This window comes from Tyto alba, unplaced genomic scaffold, assembly GCF_018691265.1.
Source record: "Tyto alba isolate M040663 unplaced genomic scaffold, T.alba_DEE_v4.0 Super-Scaffold_2, whole genome shotgun sequence".
In the NCBI taxonomy this organism is placed as follows: domain Eukaryota; kingdom Metazoa; phylum Chordata; class Aves; order Strigiformes; family Tytonidae; genus Tyto; species Tyto alba.
The window spans coordinates 82,741,168-82,761,707 of NW_024881282.1; the positions used below are offsets into that span (position 1 = coordinate 82,741,168).

The 20,540-nt window shown below is 40.8% G+C and overlaps 1 protein-coding gene across 1 annotated transcript in view; it reads left to right on the plus strand.

Annotated features, from left to right (window-relative positions):
• Positions 1-454: 454 nt before the first annotated feature.
• Positions 455-20,540, plus strand: part of FRMD4A (FERM domain containing 4A) — a 377,000-nt gene continuing 356,914 nt past the window's right edge. The window contains exon 1 of the mRNA XM_032985843.2: positions 455-519. Coding sequence (XP_032841734.1) covers positions 475-519 — 45 coding nt within the window. The 5' untranslated portion in view covers positions 455-474. The remainder of the gene's footprint in view (positions 520-20,540) is intronic.

Sequence of the window (20,540 nt, forward strand, 5' to 3'; positions counted from 1 at the left end):
GCTACCTAGGCATTTATTCTGGTGGAGGAGGAAGAATGGCAATTAAAAGCAATTAATTATAGTCTGAGTGCTGGGGCAGGGGGAGGATGGCTTGGACTTAACCTGTCATGTAGGTGTTTGATACATGTCCTGTGTTGCTGCTGTTCACTGTGGCAGCGTGCGCCTGAGCTTTAAATATCCTGCAGTTCCTGATATCTTGTTTCTCCAGCAGGCTCTCCATTTCATTTTCCTCCTCTCTCTAGTGTAAAATTTGGCCTAGCTTAAGCTTCTTTCCCTGGCTGAGAAGGTTATTTCCTTCCCTCCTCTCCTCCCCACCCCCTCATCCATCCTCTCCTCCTCTTGCAAATGCTCTCCAACCCTGATTTGGGGTTTCTCTCCCTGCAGTTAGCTGTGGGCTCTGTGGATGCTTTGCTGTGACGGAGGGCCGAGGGCTGACCGAGTCGTGGGGAGGATTTGTATGTAGGAAGAGAGGAGATGGCTGTGCAGCGTGCTCCCGAATCTGCTCTGAGCTTGCTGATGGTAAGTGCTTGCTGAAATCCGTTTGGGAAGGGGCGGGGGGGGGCGGCGGTGGTTGGGGGGGTGGGCAAGGGGAGCTGAACTGCACAGATTCAGGGCACCAAATCCATGGGCAGATTTTGCGTGAGCAACTGCTTGGCTATTACAGGTCCCGGGGAACTTTGCAAAGGGCTCATCTGGTGCTTGCACAGAGACAGTTCTCCTGGGATGGGTTTTAACGCCTCTGGACCAAGGTCCGAAGCAGGATTTTGAAGTCACCTTTTGAGCAGAGTTAACACTTGCATTCAGGGTTTATCCTGAGCTGTAGTTTTCTGGTTTGTTCATTATATCAGTGTCTGAAATTCTCACGTCCTTCTGCTTTCTCCTGCTTTTGCCCTTGCTATTGTAAGTCAACTTAAATGATGAGAGGGAGAGCTTTATTTCACTCTTGGTTGAGAGGCATGTTAGCTGTAACCAGGTTGTATCATTTGGGGAATGGTCCTCTAATGCAGTGACTTGTCATTTGACTAGCTACAGAGTGTGTCAGACCTGGTACTGACTGCAGACTACAGGGTAATGACTGGTATTTATCTGAGCTATTTGCTACAACATGTTGAGCCACTGACCTACTTCTCAAAGTTCTGCATATTTGTAATATTTTAAAGAAGATTATTTAGCAAACCACGTGGCTGAGTCCAGAAACATGCCGCTGTCCTGCTGCAATTAAAATAAACCCTTTTGGTGGAGTATTAGAGTTGTTTAGCTTTACTGATTTTATTAAATTTTTTCCTCTCTCCTACTCTTGTTGCCATTTTCTATGCAGCAGCACCAAGGATGGTTTTAGTGTAAGATCTCTGCTAGAGGTTTTTCTGCCTAAATGTCACTGTAATGTTTCTGCTGGAGAGTTCTTATAAGGAAAGAGCATGTGTGCGCACACACATATGTAAGTGTGTGAATGCATAGATATATATGCATATATTTACATAATTATTATTGCTGATTGTATTAGGAAATGGTCCCTAGCACTCAGAGACATGATGAGTTTAGTAATGGGAATGCTGCAGGATAATAGCCCTGTAGTGCCTAAGGTTGTTAACAAAGGTCAAGTTGAGAAAAGAAAATTTTATGTCTTTTACTCAAAATGCTAAACATGCTATTAAGCTTCCGCATGGTTTGTTTTATTTTTGTCAGTGACTGACTTGCAGTGTAAGCTCATTTTGTTTCCTCTTGCTTACCTCTGGCCTTTCTGGCTTTTTAAATGGCCTCTTTCTATTTCTCTTTCAAACATAAATTGATGGGTGCCTGTCACCCCTGTGAAATTGAGCTGTATACACTTTTAGTTTCACTACCCTCTTAATTCTCAAGTTAAACCTCTCCTTCCCCGATCTCTGTACTCCTTGAACAGACCTTGTCAAACTCTGGTACGGTGCCAAGCTGCCCACAAATTTTCTCTCTTTAAAACATGGCTTTCTGCAGCTACATGTCTTTGTCCCAGTTGTCATTCTGAGGTGGGTTGGGTATTTTTACAGCTCTAGCCCATAACCTAGACCCCTCAGGTCTCCTCACTTTGGGCACAGACCTGAGCAGAGCTGTTGAGGTCTCCCAGACCTGCATGGGTGGGTGGGGTTGGGGGTCCACAGCCAAAGGGGTTCCTGCCTTTGACTTCATGGATGGTTGGGGTGGTGGTGTTGGGGATCTATTTCTGGGTTGAGAGAGGACTTATGTAACTCTTTGGGCTCTGCTCCAGCGTGGTCTGGTACTAGAGGTTAATTATGGATGTGGAAAAGGTGATTTGGTATGTAAAATGCACCACTTTGTGAACTGGTTCTTTTGCCTTATATGTTTCTTGGGTTGTAAATCAGTTTTGTTAACTATAGAAACCTCACCCTTTCCCCTCTGCTCTGCCTTGACTTTGAATGCATGCTTAAGCTAGCTCCCTTTGAATCAATAATAAATTCTTGCATAATTCATCCTACAATGAGCAGCTATAATGGCATCTCTTCTAAAACTGCCACCTTCCAGAGATTAAAGGATTAGATGTCTTCGGAAAGTCCACAGAAGTAGCTTTTAATACTCTGATGGGCTTCCTCCATTGAGAGAGTTTTCTTTTAGCAATGAGGAGTATTTCAGTACTGCATTTCCTCTGCAATAGAATGCAGAATGTGCATCCAACCATCCACTTTTTATGAGACCTAATCAGCAGCAGCATTTGACAGTGCTGCATCATACTCAGTCTGAAAATATCTCCTTCTCAATGGGGTACCTCAAAACACTTTGTGTTGCAGGTAAATAAACTAAGGACAGAGCCATTAATTGACTTCTCTGGAATTTGATGCACTGAATCGAGTGGTCCAAATTAGGAATTTCCTCATTCCAAACTCCCTTCTGGTCAATTAAGAAAGACGGACATCTCCGGGATATGGGATTTCCTTCCTATAGAAGGATCATCTGTAGGACATAGGTATCTAGCATCAGTATGTCCCAGCACAGACAGCGGCACGTGAGACCATGTAGCATTTCTAGGTGACAGCAATGATGGCAGCTCACGTGACTTTTGTGCCTGGTAAATGCTACCCAGGACATGGAGTTGACATGGCCTAAAGCAGCTCCCAGATGACAAGTCATCGAGGAGTTGCACATTGCTTATACTGCCATTAGCACACTGGAGAATCTCATTAAACCTGCAGCCTTAGGTGGACAGGTCCTATTTCAGTTTTGTGAAAAAATATTGACCATAAAATTAATTAATCTAAATTGAATCTGGTTTTATTTCGATCTTGTTTTATAGCCAGTTTAATACTCAGGTGGGTTTTTTTCCCACTGTTTCTAGTGGTATCTTTTTTTTCTCCCAGGCCAGGAAAAAGCTCAATGAAGGAGAATTTAAGTCTTAAACATATATTTTCCTAACATAAAGATATTTTTTTCATACGAAGACTGCAAACTGCAAATATAAGTGCAACTTATCCATTCTGGTAAATGACATGTATTACAAATTACTCTGGATTGTGCCTGATCTGTAGGACTCCTGCCTCTACCTTGCTCCAGAGATCACAGCAGATGAGGGATGTTGCCTGGTTCAGCATGGAGGAAATTGGGCTGAACTGTGCCCAAAGTGGCTCTGCCTGTAGCATTATTGATTCATTAAAACAGAGCTTCCTCAGCTTCTGTGGACCAAGAGGAGGGAGCATCTAAGCATGAAATAAAAAATACCATGTCTTGTTAGGAATGATAACAACTGCTGTGTTAAGATCGTTAATGTTGATGGGAGTAAGTGCAATAGCAGTAGGTTTTTATGTCTATCTTATTAGTATATTGTAAAATTTTAAAGCTGCAGACATATTGATTGTACAGATTTTAACAGCACAATAAGTTATGATACCTGGTGTCTCTTGAGATAACATTAGTACATCTCATGAAAACAGATCTTAGGGATTTGACCTTCAAACTACTGTAGGTCATAACACTAGCACTAATTAATCTGTGTTAAATGACAACAGAGGTTCAGATGAGTAAGGTATACAGCTCGGTGTATTCCAATTAGTCTAAAGTAAATTTAAAATGGTAAGGAAGAGCACCATGGTTTTCTGTTTCCAGCAAAGCTAGCTCCAGCTAGCTCCTCTCACCCTCTACATCAAATTTAAGTTTTTTCTGTATTTGTAATCCACCTTTGCTCTCTCTGGTCTATAAATGCTTTCCTTGAAGAAATAACAATGTACCATTTAAAAAACACGTACACTTGTAAATTAATGGTAACTGCTTGTGTTTGGAAGAGCATCTTTCCCTTCAGGGGACTGTGTGTTGTTTTCACTCTAAAATTAATTATTTTGTGTCTGGGTTGCATTCAAACTGAGGCTGGAATAGAGGTGCATGTGAGATATCCTAGGTGACCTTCTCTAGATGGGACTCAGTTATCTATATAGATCAGGAGGAAAAGGGTTGCCAACAGGGAGCTTGGAGCATTAACTCAAGCCATGGTGTTCACAATTCCCAGGATGAAGAGTGAGAAACTGGCTGCCCAGATCACCACTGGAGCTGCCAGCCTCATTGTTGCCTTGTTTTTCTGGGTTGAAGGCATTGCAATGGATGTCTAAGGCAGATACCTGCAAAAGGAAGACATGTGAAAACTGTCCATTTCTAAACCTTAGAGTAAATAATTAGCATCTGAGTGTCACTGTCGCCTAAAAATCCCAGTTTGCAGCTGTGCTTGCAGTCCTCCCTTTAAAGAGGGTTCTCCTGTATCATCTTTCCATCCCTCAAGCAAAGCTACACTGTAGTCCTCAAAATAATGTGAATATCCTTGATCTGATCATTCTTCTGAAACATCGCACTGAACTCTGCAGGATTGCCCTTAAAACACACTTGGAGATTTAACTGTATCCTTATTAAATACTATGAGGGCCATGCCCTGCTTGGTTGGATTCTGAGGTATTGGTCTTGACAATGTTCTGGATATTTCATAGATTATTTAATGTTTGACTGTTAAATTTTTATGGTTAAAGTCTGCCCTTGTGAAGGCAAATTTGGTAATTGACTAAAAATATTTAGAGCTTCTAAGCCTCATTTGGACTAGGACTGATCCACACAGACCATAAAGCTATGTTCTGTCCCGCTCAAACCTCTAGACAGATAGCAGCTGTACAACCCGACTTGTAGGATCATATGAAATCCTTTGGGAGCAGCAAGGTTACAGTGGAAGGATGAGGTCATTTTCTGCCTCTCTCATCTCAGGCTTAAATTATCTCTATGTTGACAGTATGCAAAAGCCCTTGACATTCAAACCTCCTTGCTGTGACCTCATCTACAGACCGTGTTGACCTGGAAAGCAAGCTATGCTTGGCATGCCCCTTCCACAAAAACAAAACCCACCCATTTCTTGCTGTTGCATGGCGTAGAGGTCAATGCAACTCTCATCTGACATTGAAGCAGTGTGATGTGTCACCACTGCATGACCCATATACAGGTCTGGGTGTAAGCAGCATTGTTTGGGAATGAATAAAGCCTTCCCCCAGGAATTGGCTGCACTGCTGACATCTGGCCCTCTTCAGCTTCATGCCCAAAATGAGGTCTGTGGGGATACTTGAGCAGTCCTTTCCATGCTCCTTTTGCAGGTATTTCCACCGTGCGGGTGTGTGGGCTTCATCAGCAGCCTTCCCAGAAGGTCTGGGCGGGAGACGATAATGTGCCGTGGCACCCAGAGGTCACTGGGGAAGGGCTGTGCTGTCAGGAATCTCCCTCCCTGCCTGGCTCCTCCCTTGCTCCAACCAGGCAGTAATTTGCTAATAGGCTTCACAGGCAAGGAATAGCTGAGCTGTGCTGGTCGCTCTTTTAGAGGATAGAATGACAGTAGCAAATTCCTGCTCAGTGCTTTGTGGCTGCTTGCTACTGTGGACCTGGAATTTAGCCATTTCTTGTTGACAAATTCCTCCGTAGTACTGAATTGTATCTGAACTTTACTATATCCCTCTGTAAACTTGCCGTATGATTTCAAACACAGGGATTTAATTCAGCTGAATGAGATTAAACACTCCGCAGGATTGCTCTTGGCTTCCCTGTGGTGGATGTCACCTTTTACCCATCTGAGCTGCAGGACTACAAAATCGTTATCCCTTCGATTCTGCTCTAGTGCATGCCATCAATTTTCTTTTCCTTGTCCCCCTGTGTGAACATGCTGTAGAAGAAGCAGACCATAATGTTTGCACATCTGAATTCTCCCATTTTTTACTATACTTTGAAACAGGAGTAAGAGGGATTACTGGTTTATTATCTTTATTATTATTATTATTATGAATATGGCTTGTGTCTTTTATTCCAGCTGCTCATTCTGAATGACTGTTAAATTATCACATCAGAGATGTGGCCATTGATATATTTTTTAATGATGCTATAGAGCATAGCTATTTGTAGAAGAGAATTAGTGGGCACTTGAGTAAATGATCATTATGATTAATTGGAGCCTTTCTACAATTAGGAATAAAGTAACATATTAACAGATTGAAAAGATAACTAAATATGACAACTCCTTTTGACAATATATAAAAGAATAATGTCATTCTGACTTTTTAAAAATAAAATGCATTGAAAAACTTGACTGATATCTCCAAACCAAAATAAAATGTTAAAAAAGCTGTAATTGCCACAATTAAAATGCAATGCTATGAATAGCTACTAATACATAGGAAGGACTTGTAACATTGGGCAATTGCAATTTTTCAATTCTTTGCCTTCTGGTTACGAATGTCATACTTCCATAATTACTGTACTTGCAATTTCTTAGCGTGGCAATGATTCAGCACTCTGACAAGTTACTGTGGTTAACACATCAGTGCTCGGAGATGTACTGAAGTCCTGTGTGGGTCCTTCCTCAGTACACCCCATGAAAATGCAGATTTGGGGGATTTGACACCTATAGCTGTTGTGCTCAGGTGGCTGGTCCTGCGGGCACTCATTCAGTCTGCCAGCACCAGCAACGGCCATTTCATTTCATGTTTCTCACTGAAAAAGGAAGCCACCAGATGGATGTGGGGTCAGTCAGAGGGACTGGACCAAGTCTGGGGCTCTCCCCAGCTGTCACGCTGTCCTCAGCTCTCCACGGCCACCACAGATGCTGCCAGGGAATGGGTGTTTCCACCCCTGCCATCACTGGCAAACCTTGGGTAAACATCTCCCCTGTGCTCCTCCAGGCAGATACATCCACTTTGCCCCCACATGTCTTAATTCTCTCTGCTTTTAAATATCAACAAGCAGAAAAACTTGCAGAAGTGGGTTGAAATCAGTCATTTCACAAACAGGTTCTAATGGCACCAGGTATCAAACTAACCTGAACCCATCATCACCTTCAAGTGATACAAATTTTCTTGTTTAAATGAGTTCTTGGGTTGGCCTGAAACTGAAACTCTCGGAGCATGTAAAGTGAGGCTCCTGCTTGCCTTTTGGAAGGCTCAGATCGTATTAGGTAGTCCTACTGAGAGCCTTGTTGGCACACACCTATCCAGCAGTAATGCCTGGGACCAAGTGGCATTTCCAGAGCCTTGCTGGAAGGCAGTGTGGTACCAGATCTTTCTTGAGAAGCCTCCTAGACATTCAGAGACCCACACAAATGTCTGTCTGTATTCCATGGAAACAAAAGCCATAGCGAATGCCAGAAACTTCTTTAGAGGAATGGATCTACACACAAAATCTTATCAGTTTTTTACATCCTTCACAGGATTAAAGCTGGTAATCTCCAAATTAAAGCCAACACCTCCTAGTACTTGTTCTAGTGCCTGGCTTTAGCTTTTCAGGTCTCCAAAAAGCTAGTGATTGTACTGAAATACCAACAGCTTATCAGAAATGATGAGACTTGAGCCCAAGGTGATTTGTTTTCAGGGCAAGTTGCAAAAGCCTTGCTGAAAAAATAAAACATAATGAATGGAAGTAAACCGGAAGACCATAAAGATGGGTCTAAAAATAATCTACCCCGATACTGTTTGTAAATCAGTTCCAGAGATACTGGGGAACCAAGCAGTTTGGTAAAAACAAAATATCCCTTCCCCTTCCTGTCCTTACCCCAACACACACTGCCCACCTCTTGCCAATGAAGGGTTGCTCTCTGCAGCGCGTCCTTTTCTGTCCTCCCGTCTCTCAATCCATTTACAGCCACCGGAGAGCTGAAAATTATTTTTAGGGAGTTTTTGCTAGTGAAGAAGCAAAATTCACACAGAGCCTTGCTCTACAATATTTTTCTATCTGTGGGCAGGCTGTGATGATCCTGATATTGCACGACAGTCGGCTTTGGCTCCCCATAATTTGTGTGAAGTTAATGGAGGAGTGTTGTAGAACATATGTTTGGCTTAATACAGGTTCAAGCTTTTTTTAGGCTAATGTACTAAAGAAAAATCCAGGACAGCTTTACAGTAAATAAGATTGAAATGTTTTTAATTTTTGAATAACATGAAGCTAATTGAGCTATAGTGGTCAAACCACATTATATTTCCTGGTAATTAATTGCTGGCTGTGATAGTTGACTGCATAAAACTATACCTTGGGCCATTAACCTCAGGTCATTAATACGCAAGGAAATGTCAACTGAAGGTCATTATTACTTCTGTTATATAAGCTATTGTAATAGGAAAAAGTTGGCATGAGCTTTTCAAAAACCTATTTTCCTTGTTCTGGTCTCATTTCAGAGATCTGTGAGCAAAGACCGTTCTCAACTATTCTGCATTTACACTGATTTTCAGGGGATTAGAGTTTGTCCACTTTCTTAAAAACAGAGACCAATTAATAGAAGTGTTTGAGAGGATGAACATCTAGCTTTACATGGCCAAAAATATTGATGTTCCCAAAAGATTGGCAAGGTTGTGTTCTTACAGGCAATCCCAGGGCACTGGGCAACGACTGAGCAAAAATCCAACCAATCCCTCATGTTGGCTTCTTTAGCAGCAAGGCATGGACAGTGCGTAGGTAGCTGTGGGGCAAATGGGGCAGCTGTTGCTCCATGTTGGACCAGTGGTATTTGTGTCCTGATATCTCAGTCTTGGATTGAGTTTTAGGGTTTTGGTGATGGATCAAAATCAGCCTTCTCATGAAAACCAGACTTTGTTCTAGTTATCCTACTGCCTCCAGAGGGGCTTTTAAAGTCCAGATCAAGCAGGAGCTATAAGGAGACTTCCTTTTTTGCTGTCCCTCAAACTGCTCTGTAGGTCAAAGTCACCAAAGCAGCAGGGTGATATTTCTACTGAAAACTAAAATTAAAAATTGCAGTTCAAAGAAGGATTAATGGTATTTCTTCCCCTGGCATACTGGTGTGGTTGAGAATTCCTTATTTTCTAGTTAAAGACAAAGAAAGTGTTAATGAAACCAGAAGAATAATGAAAAGCATTTTTTTTTTTAGTATCTTCCCTTAACAAGATATTAATAATAATAGCACTTACTGGCTATATTATGTTGAATGCTGTTTTGTCTAATCATGTGTTTAAAGTAGGGTGAATATTTCATGTGGACAAACGTCCTTGAATCAGTATTCTGAGAGTGCTGGCTTTAATGAGATTGCAAGGAAGCACTTCAGCTCTAAATAGACAAAATTACAGACAGCAAAAGATACAGTGATGGCACAAGAAAAAATGATGGGGAAATTTTGCAACTTGCTGAAGTTCCTAGAAGTGTGTTTTTTCCCAGCTTTGAAATTTTGTTTCGGAGTCAGGAGTTAAATAATTCCATATAAAGACACCTGTATTGCCCTCTTGATTGATATAGAAACTCATTTTGTCACCATCCTTACAGCAGTATATAAGCAAAGGCTTATTTGTTCAGACTCCTCTACTGATGGATTGCTCCTCTTGGATTGTCTGCCTCCGCTGTATCTAATATCAGATTCAGTCTGTGCTGTCCACTGCCTTGAAAGAAGAAAAATTATAAACATGCTGCTTACATTGGTTCCGACACAAAGGTTTTTGTATTGTGGGAATATTTTGACCCGTTCTTTCATCAAAGTTTTACTACGAGACTTCTTGGTCAGGTGGTGCTTAGGTCATTTTAAGGAGTCTCTCATTTTTGAATGCACCATTTAAATTTTAAGAGCTAAATCAAAAACGCATGTGAAATTTACCTGAAAGCTTTGATTCACCTGTAGGAACTAAACCTTTGCTGCAAAGTCCAGAGGTGACTGGTGTCTTGGACATGGATCCTGTTTTGAATATCAGTCATTAAATTTTGACATTGCTCCCAAGAAAATGCTTCTGTGCTCACATTGCAAATAAAATGTGTCTGTTGTGACTAGTGTCAAATGTATTTGGGGAGGAGAGGAGGAAGCGATCCACTTACATGGTGAAATGTAAACTGATGTCAGAGTTACTGGACATTTTAAGACTGTAGGACTATCCTGACAAATGAAAAAAACAGCAGTTTTGTACATAATGGGAGTAAGGAAAAAATCCCCTTTGAAATGTGCGTTATTGTCCATGTATAATAAAGCAGGGATGTCTTAATTGCCAAAGCCTATGTGAACAGAATAATATATTATTATCTATAAATAAGAGAGCAGTCAGTTTAAAGTTTTAATAGTCTTTAATTAAGTAAGCATTCACAACACTTCTGGTATTTGTGCATTAACACAACTGTCTCTACATAGCCAGAGTCATACTTTCATATATAGTCTGGTGTCAATTGATTTCTCCACGGTCAGTAGTTGCAGTTGAGTCCGTTTAAGTTCCATAAAACTTCTCCCATTGCAGAAAACCATTCCTGTCTGAGGGAGAAGGATTTGATCTTTCTTCTCTTAGGATCAAGCTGGGAGGAGAGTGTAAATCCATATTATTCTACTTATCTTCATGACATTTTCAATTTCTACAGATGTAATCAAAAGAATTTGGCTCATTGATCTTCAAACTGTTTGACAATTTCACACTCTGAGCTGAGCGGTGTGACCTGTGTGGTTGTCCTATTGCTTTTCATCAATAAAAGTTTTTACGTACATCAAGATAGCTTGGTTGTTGAATATGAGCTATGAATCTTAGAGGTTATTATTGGTTTACTGGTGGAATATTTATTTTCTAACTGATATGAATTCTTAGATGAGTCATTGTGCACATGCCCTGCCTTGATATTTTTAGGTGCTAAAGCCACTATTTCAATGAGGCTAGGGTGGAGAAAATTGTCCATAATGTTTCGGATGTACAATTAAAGTGCCATCTGCCTCTGTGATGCAGCAGATGTATAATTGATATTCACTGCTGATTTGCCACTTGATTTTCTGCAGACATTGAATGCTGTAATTGTTTTTACAGTATGATCCTAAATACTCATGTGAGAATTTTCCTCCTCATGTGTTCCTTACCAGAAGTATCACTACCATGCTAATACTCAGAAGGTGGATTCATTAAAAGATAATTTACAGCTAGCTAAGCCAAAATCTTACAAGAATACAGTGAGTAAGTAAGAAACAAGTTTTCAAAAGGAGTGGCTTATTCCTGTAGAATCATGATTTAATATAGGAAAGTTTGTTGGGAAAACTTAAAATGCTGATCCCAAGTCTAGGTACCTTTGTGCACTGATTTGAATGTAAGTTGTAGCTAGGATTAAAGGAAAAGAGTTGGATTTATTTTTCCCTCTTTTTTTGAAGAGATGGGAAACTTCTTTGGGGGAAAAAAATTAAATTTTATGTAGAGTAAACCCAAAAGGTCAACTGTAACATGACAGAAACTATTTTCTCTACGGCAAATACTATTTAAATAAAATTCATAGGTAGAAACCACAGCAATGAATTCAGAACAGATGGTAAACCAAAGATGTGCTACTTTTTTTTTTTTTTCCCCACTGTCATTGCTTGTAGGAAATGCAGTCACTAAAATCTTGATCAATCAGCAGGTGTTAATTTTACCCTATAACTGGCTTCTAAGATTCTCCTTCTGAGAATACTCTAGACCTGAATCTGCTCATGCTGAAATAAAAGCAAATGTGACCAGTAACTTCAATGGCAGGAGGTTAGTGACTCTATTTTATATTGCTGTCCTTCTTTTTGACAGCAGTGTTTTTTTTAGCACGTTAGTCAAACTCACTATGAAGCAGCAATGATTGTCCAGGGCTTTGCATTCAGCTTCAAAGGAAAGAAGAATTGGTGAATTAGAGTCTGAATCTGGCTTTGTTGCAAGTGACATTTTGAGAAATCATTTCTTAAGCCAGTGCCTGGCTCACAGGAAAAATCAGTTCTCCAGGTGATCAGAGAAACCAACGTCCATTTTTGTTGCAACTTGTTCCCTTTTTGCAAACCATTGCTCGTACATGGCACCCAATGTAATCTAAAAGTCCCCTATATCTTCCCAAGGCTGAACACTTGCTCTAATATTTCAGTGTATCTAATGGTAATAGTCTAATCATATATAAAGGACATCACGGCTGATGGTTACAGCATGTGACTCATGTGGCAGCATAAGCAAAGGACCAAGCAAGGTGCTAAGGACACTTCAGACAGAAAGCACAGGAGATGCAGGGGAGTGTTTGTGGAGGGGAGATGGAGTCATATCTAAGGAAATGGGGTAGTAGGAGCTCTGGTGACACCGCATTCCTCTGAAGACATCACCTGCAGGTGACAATATACATTCATCAGAAGCCTTTGAAGTTGTTTTGGCACGCTGAAGCACTGCTCGCTTTATTTTGTGTGCTAACAAACTGCATCTTGTGATTCCCATTGGATCTCCAAAAATATGTGAGCAATCCTAGTGGTCTAGTCCCTCATTCCCCTAGGCTGCAAGGACTCCCCTGTGGGAAGAAACAAGTTTTCTCTCCTCCACATCTCTTCTACTACAGCTTTATTAGATTCAATTCTGGTTCTGCCAGTCTAAATAAGAAGGCAGTTTCCCCTCAGAGAAGCATTCAAAGCTTCATATGAAGTGTCTTAATTTTTATCATGTAGTGCTGTATGTGGCAGCTATGAGCTGCAGTATTTACAAAGGCACCACAGGACAAGAAACCACAGAGAGGGCTTCCAGAGCACAACATCTGGTGGGGGAGTCTGCTGTGATTAGAAAAAGTCTTATGTTATTGCCAGAATCAAATTATCTGAAGGTGTCCTGCTGGTAAGCAGCAAGTATGAGCTGTACTGATTCCTAAATTGGTGAGTACAAGAGTGCTGGTATTAGATCTTCAAATCCCAGTTTGAGTTAAGTTAGGTTTTGTCACTATGCTCATCTAAAATCTAATGTAACGTGTCTCAAGATACAGGCCACTGCTGAAAAAAAATGTATTTTTCTTCTACACATTAATATTATATTCCCCAGTTTTAGGGACTGTTTCTCTTAGGAGTGTGTTGGGTTTTGTTGGGAAGCAGAAACTGATGACGCTCTTGTCCTAAGTGGTCTCTGTCTTTCTTAAACATAATCTCTTCTAGCTGTGGGGAGAGAAGTCTTCACAGGACAGAAATTGAGATAACTAGCTGAAAATTAAGCTTGCAGGCAGTGTGGAATGTCATCCTGTGGGGTGATCTTTGCCATCCAAGGGATCAGGCCAGGGTAGGTGGTACCTGCATCCTAGCTGAGATGCAGTAGCTGGCTGTATGGATGCTCCCCTTCTGCTCTTTGTCCTCTTCCCTGACAGTCCAGGTGAATTGATTTTCCTTTGCTTTGCAGTAGATAAAATTTAACTCATAGGTGTCAGCTGAGGAGCAATAACCAGAGCTGCTTCAACTCTAACAGTTAAGGTGGTCTTAATATTTCCTATTGCACTATTCTTGTAACCACCTAAGAAAACAAAAATGTCATGTTTTGAAGGTGTGCCTAAGTTTTTAGCATAGGATGGGGCATCACTGGCAGTGGTAAATAGATTTGCTTTCTTTTCCCCTTATAAACAAGAGTGATAGGAATTCACTACTATCTCCCCACGTCCTGACAATCAGCTGGAATTAGCTAAAACTTAGTCCCTTGCTTACAGTCATACATATATATGCTACCACTCTGCCACTGTGTTTGCATTAGTATGGTACCTAGATTCTCCTTTGGGGCAGGAGCTTTATTGTAACAGAAACTTTTCAAACATGGTGAAAAAATTTAATATTTCCTTTTCATCCTTAAGTCCAAATCTTTTAGATCACTGTAAATTGGATATTTGTCTCCCTTGGCTGGTAAGGATGACTGCATCCTTTGCATGTTTTCCTCTGGGGAAACTTATAGTAAGATTTAAATACGAAGTGAATGGTCCCTTTTTAAGTTACATATGCTAAAGCTGTGTGACTTACAAATCCTGTTAGCAGTAATGGCTGCATGAGAGTATCAAACACTTAGTCAAATCAAGATTTTGCTGTGATACATCTTGTACTAAAAGGGTTGCTATAAATTTTGTACTGTGCCGAACATTTTTATGTACCTCAAGTATGTGGGCTGTGTTTGAAGCTTATAGAAGTTGAATCTGTTTTGCTTTTGTTGCTGACTACTGGAGGAATGTGTGCATATGTCTGTGTAGCTGAAGAGAATTAAAACTTATCTGGACTGCAATGTCAGTGACAAAGAATGCTGCTGCCTGCAGTAAAAACAGGAGATAATATTAAACTGCAAATAAACCATCCACCTTGTCTTGGGAAGACCAGTGTTATTTTCATAATTTCTAGAGGCCAACACAGGTGGCAACTTCTGGATAGAGCAGATTCAGTGGAGAGTAGCAATTTACTTAAAAATGCCTGTATGAAATATTCATATAAAAATTTGCTTCATGCAGTGAATATTTGAACAATTAAGAGTCTGTTCACTGCTGCTTTCTTGCCTAAGGCTAAGCTAGGGGGGCTGGCTTGAGGATGGTTGTGTCTGTAGCCTGCCAGTTGACTGGTACTTATGGGATCATACTGGAACAGACAGGACATCCAGCAAGCCTAGAAGACAAAGTATCAGCTGAGAAGTCCCCTGCATCCAAACACTGAGGAGTTTGCAACATTTTGGTATAGCTTACACACTGGAGTGCACAAGTCCAAGCTCCACCAAGAATCCTGGTTCTTCTCTGGTGTCCTGCTCCATGATGGCAAGGGACAGTTATGGGGACCAAAGAGCCACCAATGCCTGAGCAATGGCCAGGAAAGGTGACTCTGTGTGCCTGAAGTGATATGAATAGCAGAGGTCAAACATGTGCAGGGGTCCAAACTTCACAGCAAATATATTCAGAGCCTCTTGCATGAGGATGGGTTGTCACAGCTCCCTGTGTTGCTTTTGGGCACAAGACATGATACTCCCGTGTCTGGGGGCAGACATGGCTTCAGAACACATATTTGATCATATTGTCTTGGTTTTAAGCAACATAGGCAATTTAAAATGGAAAAGACAAAAACAAAACCACAACAACAACAAAAAGGGTTTGGAGATTCTTTGGGAGCAGCCCCCTGAAAAGCCTACCCACTTTTCCTACTGAACTGAAAATAAAGGAAAAACAATACTATTTTAACTTTGCCTGCTTCACCAGCAGAATTCTGCCTGGACAAATTCCTGGACCTCTTAGTTCTTTTGTGGGTTTATTCTCTTTGAAGAAATGTCTTTGACCACAGCAGGGATTTTAGGGCTTCTGCAAGGTGTGGGAGCACCAAAGTGATCTCAGGGGCTCCGCCTGTCCCTCGGCACCTGTCTGAGCTGGGTCACAAGTGTGTGCTGAAGTTGTCTGCCGGCAGGTTTTCTTGGACGTTGTCTCAAACTGTCTCATTAATTTCACAGTGAATCATTAGCTATTCTTGTGTTTAGATCTGAAAGAGATTTTAAAATCAAGTCTCCAACGTGACATTAAAGGAATTATGAGGGGAAACAGGAGGCTGCCATTTCACCTTTTTATTTGTTTTTCTAAGTAGGGCTAAAGAATTGTTTCTTTTGGCTTGCCCACTTGAATCCCGCTGAATCAGGACAGAAAATTACTGAACGCATGAGAAGAGTGCAGTAATCATTTGGGGTCAGTGAACTATAGATTGCAATATTCGGCAGAGTTACTGAGCTTGCCTGCAAGCCACCGCCATGGCCCTGCTCTGCCCACCAGCAGCCACAGAAGAGGAGGGAAAGGCTGCTCTGCGTTTCACTCACTTGGCCTTTTCCATTGTGCCCCCTGAGTCATCAGCCTTTCCTGCCTGCTGAAGCCTTTCACGCTGCATTATTGATTATTTTTAATCAAAGGGACAGACTTATTTTCCCCAGTTGTCTGTTTGGTTCATGTCACTCTGCTGATTATTGTGACTTGCTGAGATGATGAAAATAACCATCCAGATTATGAAGTTTCAAGATATGAAGCCTGACTAGCCAAAGTAACTGGTTTTGTTTGACTTGATATTTGATTTTTTTTTGCCTCTCTGGCTCTGTCTGTATTGTACAAGCTATTTTACTTTTGCTACGTCAAGACAATCTATCAATAATTCAGTGACAGCTGCCTGTTCTTACTCTTTGGTTTCTAAGCCTCTGGATACTACACTTGAATTTTGAGGACCTGTTTTCAAGCACTGGCATACATTTTCTGTATACCCTTGGGCAGTCTCCTTCACCTCTCAGTATCTTCTGGTTTAGTAAATGGGCCCAATGTTCTTTTTGCAGGACCACTTTGCCCATCTCCAGTATGCTAGGTAGTTTGGCAGTCCACTAATCCAATCATGAGAGGAGAAATAAAATGGGTAGCTGACCTATGCACAAAGATGAACATATAGTGAAAAAGGGAGATCTTGCTGGAGTGGATTCAAACTCTACCTCCTCATCAAGGGAGACTTGTGTGAGCAAAGGTTCATGCCGCAATGGGCAAGCCCCAGGCTGCTGTTCACCACACTAGATATGATTCCAAGCTCCCTAAAACCACTCATTAGTTGTAATTGAGAATCTCACCGTCGCCACAGTGACTCAAGCTGTAACAGCAATGGGAACTTTCAAAGAAAACTTTATGTCCAAACTCTGCCAGGCTGATATTAATGACATGCAAATTATAGAAGTTCAAACATTCTCATTCAGTGCTCATAGCTGTTTCTTTGATTGCTAATGATGTTGATACACAAAGAAAAAGTTTTCTAAAATAAAGAGATTATTTCATGTAACACACCAAAAGCAAATTAAAGGATGCTGCATATAGCATTTTTTTTGGTCACGTTAAGCCCTGTCCAAACACCTCAGGACTCATAAATTAGGTGGAAATAAGATGTGATTTACCAGCTAATGAGCTAGTCTTTAATTTTTAAACAGAATTATAATTTAGAGTACACGATAAACATGCACATTTAGTTGTGAAGTTCTGTTCTGAATTTTTACTACACAGTTGTCACAAATCTTTATTATTTATTCATATTACAAGATCAGCACAATCATTGTACACCTCGTAAAATGCACACATCCAGAGCAAGTTGTCCACCTATAAATTTATAGCATGAACTACCTTTGCTACCCATCCTTACAACCAGAAATCATTTGAGGATGAAAGACAAGATGCCAAGACCCTATCATAGAAAAAGCTCCTCATAACCTGTTACAAGAAAAATGAAAGTGAACTTTTTTCTGTTGGATTGCGTTTTCAGACAGGTTTTCATCAAATCTTCCATCAGCCATTTTCTGTTTGTTTTTCTGCTGAGTGTGAAGGTGCAGAATACTGTTTAAAAGAAATATATAAGTAAGAAATCCTTTTTGTTGTGTGCTTAAATATGAGCCTAATTCTTTGGAAAAATCTAATCTTCAGTGCCCCAGATGGTCTACAACACTGAATGAAATTGCCTGGCTGGTTCAGTTTGGGCTATGAACATCACAAGATGCTGTGTAGGGAAATTGCACGCAGGGTTGAATTCAGCTGGTCTGATCATCTGCTTCCCAGTGAAAGCCAAAGAAGGAAAATGGGTATGTTTAGGGCACTGACCTGTTTTGGAGAAAGTAGCTGTCTGAAACTGGACAGATTGTGACTCTGAAGTATCCATTTTCCTTTCATTTACCATAAAGGAAATGTAAGGGACTGGGTTAAAGCTAAAGGAGATGAATCCATCCTTGGTTATTTCTTGTGCAGTCAGTCCCTGGCCCCTTCCTGACACACTTTTGTAGAGGTATGATCTGACAGAAGCAGAAACTGAGTCACTTGTTGCACTATCTCTGTTCTAACATTTATTCCTGGAATACAAGGCTCAACGTCAGAATATCAATGCCGTTTGACCTTATGAATATTTTAGGCAATAGAGTTTTTAACCAGTAATTCCAGTATTTACTGGTCATAAAGACCAGTCCAAAATACATCCCCAGGCTTTCTGTGGTTTACAAGAAACATGGCTAGTCTGGTATATGGGTACTTGCATACAAAGGTGGTGGACCAATAAATAATGAGGAAGAGAAGAAACTTCATTGAGATAAAAAAATGTGAATTTTAAAAAGTAGAGAAAAATATCTGATCTCGAATCCCAGTAAGAAGACTGATCAGCAGATCTTGATGATTCAGCTAGGTCCTATTTGCCAGCCTATTTGAAGTTTATATTATCAGACAAACAGAGGAAAGGTTTATCCCCAGAGGTTCTTCTTTAGAGCCTCTACAAACAATATTCTACAGCTGAAATAAAATGATGACACTTGGGACTCTAAGTACTGATTCTATTACTTGAGAAATGCAACTGCATAATTTTTTTGCTATGTACCATATAGAATTTTGCTTGGAAATTTAGAACTATTTTGTTCTTCATAATATTGCCTTTGTCGCTTATGACATTTTCAATCTCTTTATAACACTATATTTTGCTGTGAAGAGACTAAAAAACAGCAACAATAAATATTAATAAATGGGAACTGGACCAGGAAAGTTGTCATGGCAGACAGCCAAGTTATAAAAGATTGTCAGCTTTGATTCTTAGACAATGTTACTGAGAAAAGGTACTGTATAAACTGTTTTCTGGCTAAAATAGTAATCTGGGTGTCTGCTGATAACAAATGCCTTCAGGATTGACTTGATTCTTGGAGGTTTTTTATTTAAAGAAAAAAAAAAAAAAAACCCTGTCAAATATGAAACAGAGAAATAATACCAGAAATGTAAACAAGGAATCCAGAATAGCACTTATTCAGTGGTTTTAGGCAAGACTTCAATATAAAAACTCCTAAAGCAGGTAAGATTCACAGGCAACCTCAGTAACATACATATTCTAGCAACAGTCAGCAAGATGCTCTGTTGTGCCATCGGAAGTCTGCTGCTGTTGTGGCAAGTTGCAGCTCTTCTGTAGTAGAAGGTTCACCCCACTTTTGAGCAATTGGCCTGACATGCTGAGACACTGAGGACCTCACCCTTCTGTTCCTCCTCAGATGTCCTTGCCAGAAGGGCCTGGTTCAGATTTGCCCTTGATGTGCACAGTGGGGTTAGCTGCAACTATAATGTATGGATTGATTTGAACACTTCAGTTCTGTATGCAAAAAACGTATTGGGCCACCTGGACACTCCTCTGGTTTGCATTATATTTAATGTTGTTTAAAGAGAGTGTGAACAACCGGGGAAAGATAAGTGACGGCATGTTAGGCCAACCTCAAAAAAATCCGCATATGTAGAATACTAAAATCTAAAGAAAATTGAAAAATCAGTTGCCAGAGATCATTTTAAGTCACAGAGGCTGGGATCCATGTCCCCTAAGTTGTAAATCATAGATGCAGATGCTCTGTTAGGATATCTGTATGTGTAGTACAGCTTTATGTTATTACCATTAATGGAGATCTAAATAGCGTAGCTGAGAGATGGTCCAAACAGGAGGCATCTGCTTTAGGTAAAACTGAATTCTCACTGATGGTATTGACTGATGTGCAGCAGGTGAGATTTGGTGACCTAGTCATAGGCATCCAGCTCCACTTGAGATGCCTTAAGATATCCAAGGCATCCATCTACTCGTGTCTGGTGGATGTGACCCAGGACCAGAAGGACAGCTCCAGACCTCTGGAGTAGCAGCTGGTGGCAGGGAAAAATCCTAAATTAGCAACTGAAATGGACCTACCCTCCTGTGTGTGGGCACCTGGGCTGTGTTCAGAGGGTTATTGTGTGGTAAAAGAGGAGTTAAGAAAGCTCAGGTTTGCTCTTAACCATAAAACCATAGGTTTTGAGGACATCTTCTGAGGTGTGAGTTTGCTGGCTCTGATTTACATTTGCCTAGGCACTGACGGTTCTGCAGGTGCATTTCTGTCTCAGTCTTGCCTTTCAGTTTGGGCTGAGTCTCAAGACTGCATCCTCAGGTCTAGGGTAAGATATTAGAGTCATTCTGCCAGATCAATACTGATGCACATCTCTGAATGTAATTTAGGGCAAGATTACATCCTGATTCTGTGCAACCACATAGGGCTGGTCTGCCACAGGTGAGACTTAGGGAATAAACACTGCTTTGCTGGTATTTTCTAATTCTACTGTATATAAGAGTGTGTGGCATGGGGAAATCATGGACTGTGGGGCAAAAGATGCAGTTTACACATAAGGGAACAAGCGGTGGATAAAGTGATCTTTCTAAGGCTTAGTCCTCCAGTGGAGTAGGGCAGCTGAATGCCAACCCTTCACAAGGGAGGACTGAAGATTATACCCAACAACAGTCCAGCCTTTGTGAACAAGTACAAGTGAGTACTCTTTCCTGGCATTATTAACACTCTCAT